Genomic DNA, 14,754 nt, shown 5'->3' with positions numbered 1-14,754 from the left:
GTTTTATATATGTAAAACCCAAAGGAGAACAAACTGGAAATAAAAGAAAATTAAAAGCAAACCAACAGGAAAATAAGCCCCAAATTTTCTTCTACTCAGTTTACCTTGGAGTCTACAGTGTTATCCCAAGCCTAAAAATATATGACAGATATTCTGTTTCTGATATACTAACTAATGTCTTTAAATCCACCAGTACCACTCTGTTTTGTGAAATTAAGAAATTCACTTTAGGCATATGACCAATAAGTACCTTAGTGCTAGTACTTTCTATGTAGAATAGCAAATACAGTGTGAAACAAAGCAATGCAAGCACTTATGTAAAATTTGACTCCATGTTAAATCTGGCTCCATGCTTAACTATATTTAAAACAGAATTATCAAGCTGCCAATGTATTTCTTTTTAATAATTCTTATTGTACCTTCATCAAGACTAAGAGCTTTAACTATGAACAATGTTAATTAGCCAAATGTCTCTAATTTTCTATCAGTTTTTAAAGGATGTTTACTATGTAAATTTTTCAACTTTGCATTTTCTCTATATGTACATGAAGATAAACACACAGAGGAACAGAAAGAAAACAACATATGTCTTCAAAAAGCCATCTGTGTCATGCTTGGACTTTCTGTTTTGTCCTAGATTTTTTTTTTATTCATTTCATTTTTAGGAAAAAAAAATTGCTGTCAGATTGTTTTCTCGCTGGGGACACACATACACTGTTGGTGGGGGTGTAAATTAGTTCAACCATTGTGGGAAGAAGTATGGTGATTCCTCCAACAGCTAAAAACAGAAATACCCATTCAACCCACTAATCCATTACTAGGTATATACCCAGAGAAATATAAATCATTCTACCGTAAAGACACATGCACACAAATGTTCATTGAAGCACTATTCACAATAGCAGACATGGATTCAACCTAAATGCCCATCAATAACAGATTAGATAAAGGAAGTATAGTACATATACACCATGGAATATTATGCAGCCATAAAAAAGAATGAGATCATATCTTTTGTGGGACATGGATGGAGCTGGAGGCCATTATCTTTAGCAAACCGATGCAGGAAGAGAAAACCAAATACCACATATTCTCACTTGTAAGTGGGAGCTAAATGATGACAATCCATGAACACAAGGAAGAAAACAACACACACTGGGGCCTCCTTGAGGATGGAGGATGAGAGGAGGGAGAGGAGCAGATTGAGTACTAAGCATAGTACTTGGTTGGTGCATAATCTGTACAACAAACTTCCACAACGTGAGTTTACTATATAACAAATCTGCACATGTAACCCAAACCTAAAATAAAAGTTAAAAAAAAAAGATTCTTGCACAAAATTATCCTCCTTTCTTTTTAACCTTTCTTGCTAAAAATACATCTTTATATCCTTAACTTTCTTCACATCTTTCTCCCCTACTTACTGGTTCCTTTCTACCTTGGTTCATAAATAAGCTTTTCAAGTCCATAATTGGAATAAAACTTCAGAAAATGTTTGAATTAGACAAAATTATTCTATTTCTCAATAAGAAAACATCTTCTTTGGCAGGCTTTATGTACTAAAGTATATAGTAACCTTAAATTTTAGTGAAAACTAGGAAGCAAGAAATCTTTAGCTGTCTATCAAATATTTGCATTTTATAGATGAAAATCAAATATTTGCATTTTATAGATGAAGACACTCCACAATTTATAAAAACATGTTTCTCCATATCGTAACCCTTTCTTAATTGGAAATGACCCAGACATCCAAGAAGCATCAAAAATAATTTTAAGATTTTAAATTACACAAAAAGCTCACCTACAAGCATGTATTCCATTTACACGTATTCAATTCTTTCATCTTTTTAAACAGTTTATATAAGTTCCTTCTGAAAACTGAGATATTAGACAAAGGTAGTCATCATTTCAGGTTATTGCTCTGTTGACCATTATTAATAGCCTATGAATATTAGGTGCTCACCTAAGTAAGCAACTTAAATACATAGGTATTTTTGCCAATAACTTAGAAGATTCAGCTTTTTTTATTAAACTAACAACATTTAATTCGTCTTATTTGCCAAAGAAGGCACACAAACAAAGATCATTTTGTTTTGGTTGGGTTTATACTTTTATAACCTTCTGTGCCAAACGCTGACACCGCAAAGTATCTAGCAAAGACGATTATAAAATCCAGACCAAAATGTATTCTAACATTGTTAAGACCTTCCTATTTTTACCTTACCAATGATTTTAAAGCCAGCTTTTTTATTAAAGATGACTTAAGTCACATAAACTTGAAAGTGGCTTTGATTTATTTATTTAGTGCATGAGATGCTCTTTTATTTGTAAGCCAATTTGGTAGACACAACATACAACATAATAAATGTACATACACATAAACACATCTAAACATGTATATACAGACACACACAAAGATGCAATAGCTTTTACCTTGAAACTCTAGCCATGAGATAGCAATACCAACCCACTGGTTTAGGAACATGTTCACATGGCTCAACTTTGTTTGCCCCAATAGGTAATCCAATGAAGGCTTTGAACCAAAATTTGGGTAAAGCAGTTTCTGTGGTCATTCGATTTTTAAAGGCTAAACTTCCCCACACTCCAAAGAACACTGGGGCCAAACAGCACTCTAGAGGAACATCATGTACTAACCAGGCCCAACCCTGCTTAGAACAGCAGCCTAAAAGCCTAGATACACGTAACACTGTAACACCATTCCACTGTCTCACTCAACAGCATGACCCATGGAGAAGCCAAACTTCTCCAGATTCCAAAGAGCACTGGAGCCAAACAGTGTTACAAAATATTATCAGGTTATCAAATTCTGATTTCCTATGGCTGTATTGACACACACAAATAAACAAGCAATCACTAAAAACACTGTCCAATTGCTGCAGCAACCAACGAGTTCCAAATGTGTCCAAACTGGAACAGTCAGGGTGCTTTCCTATATCAATCAGTTGGGCTTGTTCAACCTGCAAATGGAAATTCCTTCAGAATTCCCCACATTGAGAGCAGAAGATCCCACTACCTGGTACCCACAAAAGACATTCACCCATCCAGACTCAGATGACACATTTCAATGGCTGCTCTTCCTAGGCAATCAGGAACATGAGTGGGGCCGGCAGACGTAGGGCCAGAGAAAGAAAAACTGACATCCACTTGTGGCCAAAAAAGTGTTGGCAGCTGCTTAGGAGGGCTTTTGAGATTCTCCCAGCCCACAGCAGCCAAGTTACTAGCAATACATTCCTGGCCAAGGAACCAAAACTTTGTCAAAAACAACTGAAACCTACCAAACTACTGCATCTGGACAATGAGATGTTAGACTCCTCACCCATCATGATTGCTTAAACAAACACCTACTTACTGTTGACCAACTCCTCTTCCTTACCTCTACCTAATTCCTATTTTGCCACACAGGGTTCCGTTTCTTCCCTGCCCTATAAATCTCTAATTTTAGTCGATCAAGGAAACGGATTTGAGTTTGATTTCCTATCTCCTCAGCTGCAGCAGTCAATTAAAGCCCTCTTCCCTGGCAATACTCATTGCCTCAGTAACTGGTTTTCTATGTCCAAGCAGCAGGGCGTAGACCAAACTCCTGGCATTTTAATAACACTAAATTGCCTTTGCATTCCTATGAAAATCCTAAGAGTATATATTTTTGCCTCCATTTAACCAAATAAAAGAAGGAAGATCAGGGAACCTTTCCAAAGTCACTCACTTAGCAGCAGATGCAGCACTTTTATTCCTGGTCAGAAGCATATGAAAAGTTCAGAAGAGTAATTAATCCAGGCGGCATAGTTAAAAACAGGACAGTGTAAGTGTTTAAAAAGATAAGGACACATATAAGAAAAACTATAGGTCAAATACTCCTAGTGTGAAAATCTGAAATGCAAAATGCTCCCGAATTTAAAACATTTTGAGCACAGACACGATGCTGAAAGAAAATGCTCATTGGAGCATTTCAAGTTTCAGATTTCCAGATTAGGGATGCTCAGCTGGTGGGTATATGCAAATGTTCTAAAGCCCCTCCCCAAAATCTGAAATCTCAAACACTTGTGATTCCAAGCATTTCAGATAAAGAATACTTAACCTGTGAAAGAAAACAAATCAATTTTAAAATACAGCCAATCTCAGGAAAGGAGGAGGAGGAAGATGGAAATAAAGAGGAATACTTCAACCAAGAGTAAAATCAGCTAAGTGTCCCCTATGGTCCATGTAAATCAGATAGGATGCTTTCAAGCACAAACAAGAGAAAACCCAACATGATAGGCTGAAACAGTAAAGGAAATGTATCATCTACCATCACTGATAAGTCCAGGGTTCATTCAGGCTTTGGATACAGTTTAATCTGGACTCTTCTGAGAGTCCGTTGCCTCTACCTTCTTGCCTGTGTGATTTCTGTGGTGCTGAAAAAAAATGACTTGAGCTGTTTCAAGCTTTATACTTCCCACCATACCACCCAGGACAAGAGAGAGCATTTATTTTCCCTATTGTCAAACACAAGAATCAAGCGTCATGTAAATAAAGTCATTTTAGAACAGGTACATAGCCCTCAACGACCACTCTGAGCAAGGGTAAGTGGGATCTATATGATGATTGGCTTAAATCTCAGGTTACCTTCCATCCTTTAGCCTATCACATTGTCAAGGATGAGTTCAAATGATTGCCTTAGGCTGATTGCTAGAGCTGAAGGTGGTATCAACCAACCAAAAGCCAGATGACTGCTATGCAAATGTGGCAAGGTGGATTGAAACCCAAATGGGTTGGAACCTATCATGTCTAACCCAGGTAGAAAGACTGCAGCAGTCCCATTCTTTGCTCTCCTCTATCCCATATTTTTCTTTTCCCCTTCTCCCATCACAACTTCATTTTCCAAAAATGTCTATATATGCAACTGCTGCCAACTACACCTGGTCTGCCTAGATGTTTCCTTTGCCTTAGACCCCTCTTCTCAGTTTTCTAAACAAATTAGAGCTAAGTCCCTTTCCCCAAGTTCAACTAAAATAATTTACTATACTAGAAAACTGAGAAATAAAAAAGAAATGAAAATATCAATGTGCAGAATCATAAGAAATATTTGTTGAATTAATTCATGAATCCTAAAGTAATTGAAGCTTGCTATGGATATCTTGACAAATACTACCATCTGGTTTCAATAGTCAATCCTCATTATCCAAAAATGTTATATTTTCTAATTTGTCTACTTGCCAAATTTTATGTGTAGCCCCTAGATATATATTCATAGCACTTTCACAATCATTCATGAATATGTGCAGAGAGGTACAAAATTTGAGTCCTTCAAAGAACATGTTCCTAAGGTCGAAAAAGGTGGTGCTCTGTCTCTATATTCCAGCTCTCACACAGTAAACAAGCATCCTTTTTGTAGTCTATATAGTGCCAACTTTTTCACATTTTTGTGTTTTTGGTTGGTGATTTCACAATCTTAAATGGCTCCCAAGTGTAATGCTTAAGTGTTGTCTCATTTTCCTAAGCATAAGAAGGCTGTGACATGCCTTACAGAGAAAAATGTGTATGTTAGATAAGCTTTGTTATAGTTACATGGTTGTTGACTATGAATTCAATGTTAATAAATCAACAGTGCAGTACATGCAGGAAAAGGGGGAGGAAATTCACCCATCTGTAGGTGAGGTTGCTTGGGAAAGTAACATCTATTATGCTATGCTGAAGCTATGGGAAAATAACTACATTTGTGGATTCATGAAATGACAACCATTTTTTTTAAGTATAGTGGACAGCAATGTTGTGAGGCTGAAAACCAAAGAAATTTATGATCATGTTAACCAAGGTCAGGAATATACTAAACACTTCTTAGATAGTGTTTTATTATATGGAAATACTGCATATAATGAATTAATTATAAATATATACATATATAAAATAAGATGTCTTTAAACAGAAACACACATAAAAGAAGCTTATGTACTCATCAGTTAACAAAAATGTTGTGAAAAAGCTCACAAGAACATAACACTTGTATTTCCCTGGGAACAATGGCTCAGTGCTCATGAATCCAGTGTTTGCAGCAACTGCACACAACATAACTCTCTTGAATAATAAGAATGTGCAGTACGATATTACTTGCCTAAATCTCACTTCAATCTTGAGGAGCAACACTCTTGTTCCCTTTTTTGATCATTTTCTCTTCAGTGACACACTTGTACTACATCTCAGGCATCACCAGCATCAGTGCCTCACAAATTTTAGTGGACTTGTGAGTATCCTGCTGATTTTCCAAAATACAAATTATAATTCAGTAAATCTAAGGTGAGGCCCAAATTCTACCTTTCTAACAAGCTCCAGTGTGAGAACTCTGCTGCTTGTCCCTGAACCACTGAATAGTAAAGATATACATCCTGCCTTGCATACCTGCAACACTAATTTAACTCGAATAACTCTCTATAGTTGAATGATAGGAGTAGTAAGAGAGAAAATTGTGTTTCTCCTCTGGAGCTCAGAGAACAAACTATAGAACTAGGAATGTGTAAAATTTCCTCCAAGCAAGAAGGCTTTTAACCAGAAGAGTATCAAATGTCTCAACTACTTCAAAAGCACCAGGAAGGAAAAGAATAAGAAAAGACTACAAATTTGGCATAAATTCAACACAGATATTTATTGAGAACATGTTTCATGAAGCCAAGATACTTCACCAGGGATGCATATATTAAAAACACACATACTTTGCATTGAAAGAGTAGAAAAATTAGAAGGAAAAGGGGGACCTAATAGCTGCAACAAAGGAGAGGAAGTGAGGAGTACAGTTAGCAAAGTACGGCTGAAATGTGGTGGGAGTTCAGACCAGGAAGAGACCGCTTCCCACTTGTGAGTCAGGGAAGGCCCTCGGGAATAAGGGACATCTGTAACAAGTCTGATGATCCACTAATAGTTGAACATGTGAAGATTGCTAGGATCCCATTCCATTTGGAGATAAAATTTGAATTTTAAAGTTCCAGAACCCAGGTCAGAACAACAAATCCTGCAAAACTAAATTGAGCTTATATTGACAAATGATCATTAATCAGAAACAAGCAAAAATGACAAAAGTTTTACAAGGAGAGTTGAGAGGACGTCATCACCACGATGTGTTCAGGTGTATCGTGAGCTGTTGCACTGCTGGTCTCTCACCCGAAAAGGAGAAGGGTGACAAGGAGGATCATGGTGTATCTTAACGGAAACTGGACGAAAACAGAGAGAGAAGTCACTCTGAATAAGGTGGAGCTAAGAATTGAGGAGTAAGAGGGAAGGGGACTGGGGAGAGAAGAACTGAGGAGAGAGAAACAAAAAACATGGGAAGATAAGTGGGATAAGGACTAAGAGTAGGAAAGACACATGCAAAGAACTCACCAGCATTTCCTGAACCAAAGCGCAAGACCTATCAGAAGAAGTAAAGGCACTATCACCGCCAAGATGATCAAGCCCATGGAACTGCGATGTTCTGTGAATTTGGGGAGACACCAAGGATGTTATAATCCACTCCATTTTACCTCATCCACTCCCCGTTTCACTGCATTCCCTTGGCTTCTTTGTTTCATTTGAGTATCCAACTTACCAATCTCTTTTCTTTTTTTGTTTTTCTCTCATCCCTGCTCAGAGATGGATTCTTCATCTTATCCTCAGCATTCTCCTGCATCTACCGTGCCCTCATTTTCAACACTTCCATTTCTTAGCTTACTTATTTTTATTCATGTTGGGGCTATAGTTTCTAAAATCCCAAAATTTTCAGCTTGCCCTGCCTCTATGCCTGAGGACCACCTCTTGGCATTTCCAGCCTGGGCCCCAGCTCTTTCTCACCCCAGTAGAGGATGATGTCCTGGCCCTCTAGACTGCTGTGCTTCACCCGACAGGACAGGCCAGCTGCCTCCCCAGTGGCCACCTCCAGGGTTGCTCGGAGATACCATGTCCCATCAGCATTGGGCAGGATGTTCCCTCGCTGAGTGCCCTGCTGGTCCTGCTCACCCCGCATCCACGTCACCCACACAGGTTTTGGGTAGAATCCTGAGACATGGCACACAAGCTGTAGATGGCCAGGTCCAGGACTGAGGCCACGGGACAGCCAGGCCTCGGGCTTCACTGCAAAGGACAGAAAAGATATTCAAATACAGACTTGGAGTTTCATATCTCCACAGCAGTTTAGAAGTTTAGATAGACACATCGTTTCCATTTTTTTTTTTTTTTTTTTTTTGAGACAGGGTCTCACTCTGTCACTATGCTGCAGTGCAGTGGCCTAATTATAATTATAGCACACTGTAACCTCAAACTCTTGGGCTCAAGCTATCCTCCTGCCTCAGCCTCTTAAGTAACTGGGACTACAGGTGTGTGCTACCATGACTGGCTAACTTATTTTTATTTTTTAGAAACTGGGGTCTCACTATGTTGCTCAGGCTGGTCTGGGACTCCTGCCCTTAAGCAGTCCTCCAGCCTCAGCTTCCCAAAGCACTGGGATTACAGATGTGAGCCACTGCATCCAGCCTTTCCCACTTCTGGGTGGCTCTTCCTTATTCCAAATTGGAAGGGGGTGGTGGAAGGGTATGATTTTCAAATCAAAAGTTCTTGGAGGGAGGGTGCAGGACTGACCTTGCCGCTGGAGATGTGCCTTTCCTGCATCAAGAAGACCCAAGATGAAACGTGGGCAGGTGTCACTGAGGAGACTGCGTGTTATGTCATTTTCATGCTGATTCTGATTGAACACTTTGCAGAGACGCTTGGCCATATTCCCAGCCACTGGCGATGCCAACCATGAATTGTTCTGGAAGCTCACGAAATCTGATCCTTGATAAGCTATCCGAAGGAAGCTTCCTGAGAACTTTCCAGAGTGCAGTTCACAGCCTCCTGTCACCTGTATCTCAAAAGGATCTGGGGTTATGAAATACGGGAAAGAGGGAGAAAAAAAGATAAAATGAAATGAGTAGAAGCAAAGATTGTAGGAGTAGAAGCAAGGATTGCAGAAGCAGAAGGGGGAAGTTCACAGGGTTTGACATAATGGAATAAAATTTCGTTTGGTCAGGGATTCAGAGAAAGAGGAACTGGTGGAAGCTGTAGGTGGAGGAAAAGATTAGTAACGTATGGAAGAGGGCAGATTGGTCAAAGAAAGTGATGTGAATGCTGTGGGTGAGGAAGGACTTGGTGTAAGAGAACTGGGATTACAACAACTTAAGTTGAATGGAATGCAATGGGTTACAATTGAGTATATAGAGAGAGACTGCTGAAGAGAATGAATGAGAAAGTGAGAAAGCTGAAGTATCTGGTTGTAGGGCAGGAAAAAGGGTGGCCATAGGACACCTGTAAGAAGAGGTAATAATGCATAACCCTGCAGTCAATAACAGACAAGTTCATAAGTAGCAGAAGTGTCTGAAGAATTAGGGTCTGGATAATAGCCCTTGCCCAAAAGTATACAATTGCAGTTTTATGGTGGAAAGAATAGAATAAGATACAGAAGAGAGTTAGGCTGTTTCCTACAGGAATAAGAAACATTGAGACATCCCCTGTCTCCCACCTCCCCACTCCCCATGGAGGAAACTGAACTCACACTCAAACTGCAATTTACGAGAGTATCTATGCATTCCCTCAAGGAACCGAACGCAGCGTCCATGGAATAACATTTCCAGTTCCTTCCACTCCTCGTTGCTGAAGTTTCCCCTGGACCAGGGCCACAGGAAAATGATGGTGCTGCAATTTCTGTCCAAGGTGTGGGTCTGCAAATCACCCAGACAACCTGAGACCAGATTTCGTTTCCAGGAATGGTTGTAAAATGATGAGATCAGGATGACACGGAAGGAGACAGGCTCCTTGAGTCCTGTGGCAAAAGAACAAATAGAATGGGGAGAAAGAAATTGACAAAGAGAATAGAGAGAGGCCAGAGTGGGGGAACTCAGAATCTGGAGAAAAGGGGATCCATCGTGGTCTTAGCAGACGTTTGCTTGCCACAGAGCCCCATGACTTATCAACCACCTTCAACAGAGCTCGAGGACTTGGAGTCATGGACAGTCAGAATGGAACCAGCCTGGCACTCTCACTTTCCAGGTATATGCTAGGGAAAGCACACACACATATATACACACACACATACACACATGTGCACACACACAAACACACACACACAGACCTTCATCCACCCAACTGGGCAGTTGTCAGAGTTCTTACCGTCTGCATTGCCACCACCTGGGAGAACAGCTAGCAATGAAAGTAGCAAAAACAGCATGTCATTTGCAGATGTTATTTCCTTCTCTCAGAAAAAATGGTCTTTGATTTCTGTTCCAAACAAACCTACCCCCACGATATCTCTATTCTGACTTCTTTCTGCAACCAACAGACAAACCTCCCCTGACTGCAACAAAGAAAATTCACTCCAAAAACCCTGAGATGCCTATTTAGGCTCTCATTTCCCTCTGGTTCTGACTCTCCTCTCTAGTTTCCAACTTCTCTCCTTGTCACCAACTTCCAACTTATTCACCTTCCCCTAATTCAACTGCTATGGAACAAGTCTGACGTGGCATTGAAAAGCCACTTAACCACTAAGGACATTTTTTTTTCCTCAATCATACAATAAGAGCATAAAACTAAATGGCTCCCAGAGTGCTTCCCAATGTTCCCATGTCCCTGCTGTTTTTGATCACTCTTTCCTTTTCAATATTTTCCCATGTATTTTCTTCCCCTGTCTCTTCATCCCCTTACTACATTCTCATTTCTGATTTAACATTGATTTATTTGCTTTGTCAGAGTCTCCTATGACTGCCCTGTGTGACAGTATAAACTAACACCTTTTCTCCATTATTCTTAGAGAAGAGCCAGTAACCATCACAAAAAAAAAAAAAAAAACAAGAAAGAAAATTTCCTCTGTTTGATTTTCACTGATACACATTCACTCACCCAACAGAATCTCTTAGCACCTGCCTGGAGTCAAGCATCTTGGTACTTAAGGATATGCAGTAGTTGACAACATAATCACTTTATTGAAGGAGTTTTTACAGGGAGAAGAACACAAGAACTATAAATCTTAGTGTGCTGAGTTTTATTATACTGTATACACTCTCTGGATAAAAACGAGGCCTGCTTGAAATAATATTTTCTAAAATGGGGACTCCTAACTAAAGTTTGCCAGCCCAGAATTTTGACTTCAATGGTTAACTTGGATATTAGTTCCATGCCATTATCACACTGTATCCCCACTTAACAGAATACCTCGCAAGTGGTAGGTGCTTAGTGAATATTTGTCAAGTGAATGAATTCAGCCAATACATCCATTTTTTAATTATGGAGGACATATTCAACATGAAACTTTTTAAAGATATCATAAAAGTTACTTGTAACCCTACATAGTGAGATGAGAATCTCATACACTTTTATTAAGGATAAAAGTACAAGTTGCTGCCATGAGGTTTACATAAAGGATCCTGCTGTAAATTTCCTATTACTTATAAGAAACTAGTCAGAACTTGTGAGCAGTGAAGTTAATGGAATATTCCAAAGTCTGTATCCCAGGATCCCTTTTTATTAGTCCGACTTGGATGTTTCAGGGTTGTTTTGTCATAAACGAGTCTTTGCTGGACAGATTTACATTCCTCTTTTATGTTGCTTGTTACTGTTCAAGGACTTCTAAATATATGTTTGTGCTTTGTAGGTATCATCCATATAAATGTGTTTGGGCTATTTACTTTATTTTTTGGTTTTCAAAAAAAATATCTGAAGCTAATATAGGGGAAAAATTTTTTTTCTTGAGACAGGGTTTCACTCTGTTATTCAGGCTGGAGTGCAGTGGAATGATCATAGCTCACTGTAACCTCAAACTCCTGGCCTCAAGCAATCCTCCTGTGTCAGCCTCCGAAAGTGCTGGGATTATTGGTATGAGCCACCAGGCATGGCCTGCAAATAATTTTTGTTTATTTGTTTGTTTTTATTTTGTTTTGTTTTGCTTTGAGACGGAGTCTCACTCTGTCACCCAGGCTGGAGTGCAGTGGCGTGATCTCAGCTCACTGCAACGTGTGCCTTCCAGGTTCAAGCAATTGTCCTGCCTCAGCCTCCCAAGTAGCTGGGGTTACAGGTGTGTGCCACCACGCCTGGCTAACTTTGATATTATTAATAGAGATGGGGTTTCACCATGTTGGTCTCGAACTCCTGACCTCAGGTGATCCACCTGCCTCGGCCTCCCAAAGTGCTGGGATTACAGATAATTTTTTTAAAGTTAAGATTAGCATGCAAAAAGCTGTAAAGAGCTTCATTTTCATATGTACAATTGTTTGAAGCCAGACCATCAAAATCACAACTTGAATTTATCAAAGAACTGAAATATCAGGGCAACCAGTTAACCCAAAATATAAAGAAAGCCAGACTCCTCCAAGGACAGAAGGAATGCAAACCCTTGTTTACTTGGGACAGATGCCAGACACTATACAAGCCAGTAAGAAGAAAAATTCAGCTAAAATTTTAAACAAATTAGTGAAAGCTAGCATGAGTATATAGAAGCCCTGGGAGTCATAGAAACAGGGAATTTCACATCAGTCTCTAAGCCCTTTTCTGTAAACCTCATCAGGGTCTTCTGAAAGATTAGGGTCAGAGACGTAGACCAGATAAATCCTCTCTCATGATGCGGGCCTGAGGAATGAGAACAGCTACTGCATGGGAAAGGTAGTAAGTCCCAACCAGACCTGTCTCCTCTATTGCAAGAAAGAAAAAAAAAAAAAAACTGGTCAGGTGCGATGGGTCACACCTGTAATCCCAGCAATTTGGGAGGCCAAGGCGGGCAGCACAAGGCCAGGAGTTTGAGAACAACTTGATCAACATGGTGAAACCCTGTCTGTACGAATAATACAAAAAATTAGCCGGGTGTGGTGGTGCACACCTGTAGTCTCAGCTACTTGAATCCAGGAGGAGGAGGTTGCAGTGAGCCGAGATCATGCCACTGCATTCCAGCCTGGGCAACAGAGCAAGATTCAGCCCAAGATGACCAAATAGGAACAGCTCCAGCCTCCAGCTGCCAGTATGAGTGACACAGAAGATGGGTGATTTCTGCATTTTCAAATGAGGTACTGGGTTCATCTCACTGGGTCATGTTGCACAGGTGGCGCTGGTCCGCGGGTGCAGCCCGACCAGCGAGAGCTGAAGCAGGGTGAGGCATTGCCTCACCTGGGAAGCATAAGGGAGAAGGGAATTCCTTTTCCTAGCCAAAGGAAATTGAGATACACAACACCTGGAATATCGGGTAACTCCCACCCTAATACTGTGCTTTACCAAAGGTCTTAGCAAATGGCACACCAGGAGATTATATCCCACACCTGGCCCAAAGGGTCCCATGCACAGGGAGCCTCCCTCATTGCTAGCACAGCAGTCTGAGATCTAACTGCAAGGTGGCAGCGAGGAGGGGTGCTGGCCATTGCTGAGGCTTAAGTAGGTAAACAAAGCTGCCAGGAAACTCAAATTGGGTGGAGCCCACCACAGCTCAAGGAGGCTGGCCTGTCTCTGTAGACTCCTTCTCTCGGACAGGTCATAGCTAAACAAAAAGTAGCAGAAACCTCGGCAGAGGTAAATGCCCCCATACGGCAGCTATGAAGAGAGCAGTGGATCACCCAGCACGGAGGTTAAGATCTGAGAATGGACAGACTGCCTGCACAAGTGGGTCCCTGACCCCTGAGTAGCCTAACTGGGAGACATCCCCCACTAGGTGCAGACCAACACCTCACACCTCACATGGTGGGGTACACACCTGACACAAAGCTTCCAGAGCAAGAATCAGACAGCAACACTCGCTATTCAGCAATATTCTATCTTCTGCAGATTTGCTGCTGATACCCAGGCAAACAGGGTCTGGAGTGGACCTCAAGCAAACTCCAACGGACCTGCAGCTAAGGGTTCTGATTGTTAGAAGGAAAACTAACAGAAAGGACACCCACAACAAAACCCCATCAGTACATCACCATCATCAAAGACCAAAGGCAGATAAAACCACAAAGATGGGAAAAAAGCAGGGCAGAAAAGCTGGAAATTAAAAAAATCAGGGCACATATCCCCCTCCAAAGGAACGCAGCTCATCACCAGCAACAGAACAAAGCTGGATGGAGAATGACTCTGATGAGTCCAGAGAAGAAGGCTTCAGTCAATCAAACTTCTCATAGCTAAAGGAGGAACTACGTAACCAGCGCAAAGAAACTAAAAACCTTGAAAAAAGACTTGACGAATGGTTAACTAGAATAACCAAAATAGAGAAGTCCTTAAAAGAACTGATAGAGATGAAAACCATAACATGAGAACTACATGACAAATGCACAAGCTTCATTAACCGACTCGATCATCTGGAAGAAAGAGTATCAGTGATTGAAGATCAAATGAATGAAATGAAGTGAGAAGAGATGTGTAGAGAAAAAGGAGTAAAAAGAAATGAACAAAGCCTCCAAGAAATATGGGATTATGCAGAAAGACCAAATCTACATCTGATTGGGATGCCTGAAAATGAGGGGGAAAATGGAACCAACTTGGAAAACCCTCTGCAGGATATCATCCAGGAGAACTTGCCCAACCTAGTAAGGCAGGCCAACATTCAAATTCAGGAAATACAGAGAACGTCACAAAGATACTCCTCAAGAAGAGCAACTCCAAGACACAATTGTCAGATTCACCAAAGTTGAAATGAAGGAAAAAAAGTTAAGGGCAGTCAGAGAGAAAGGTCAGGTTACCCACAAAGGGAAGCCCATTGGACTAACAACAGATCTCTCGGCAGAAACCCTACAAGCCAGAAGAGGG

At 40.5% G+C, this 14,754-nt stretch overlaps 1 protein-coding gene across 2 annotated transcripts in view; it reads right to left on the bottom strand.

Annotated features, from left to right (window-relative positions):
* Positions 1 to 6,611: 6,611 nt before the first annotated feature.
* Positions 6,612 to 14,754, bottom strand: part of CD1A (CD1a molecule) — a 16,876-nt gene continuing 8,733 nt past the window's right edge. The window contains exons 1-6 of one of the 2 annotated variants that reach the window (XM_011928485.1): positions 10,165 to 10,814; positions 9,551 to 9,817; positions 8,599 to 8,877; positions 7,816 to 8,094; positions 7,369 to 7,459; positions 6,612 to 7,199 (exon numbers count right to left, since the gene is read on the bottom strand). In XM_011928485.1, coding sequence (XP_011783875.1) covers positions 7,190 to 7,199; positions 7,369 to 7,459; positions 7,816 to 8,094; positions 8,599 to 8,877; positions 9,551 to 9,817; positions 10,165 to 10,222 — 984 coding nt within the window. In that variant the 5' untranslated portion in view covers positions 10,223 to 10,814 and the 3' untranslated portion in view covers positions 6,612 to 7,189. Of the gene's footprint in view, positions 7,200 to 7,368; positions 7,460 to 7,815; positions 8,095 to 8,598; positions 8,878 to 9,550; positions 9,818 to 10,164; positions 10,815 to 14,754 lie in introns of those variants that run through there. The other variant, XM_011928486.1, reaches the window with a different exon arrangement.

Source organism: Colobus angolensis, unplaced genomic scaffold, assembly GCF_000951035.1.
Source record: "Colobus angolensis palliatus isolate OR3802 unplaced genomic scaffold, Cang.pa_1.0 Scaffold77, whole genome shotgun sequence".
NCBI classification, from domain to species: domain Eukaryota; kingdom Metazoa; phylum Chordata; class Mammalia; order Primates; family Cercopithecidae; genus Colobus; species Colobus angolensis.
Note: the sequence above shows the minus strand (reverse complement) of the source record. Positions and strands in the feature narration are given on the sequence as shown.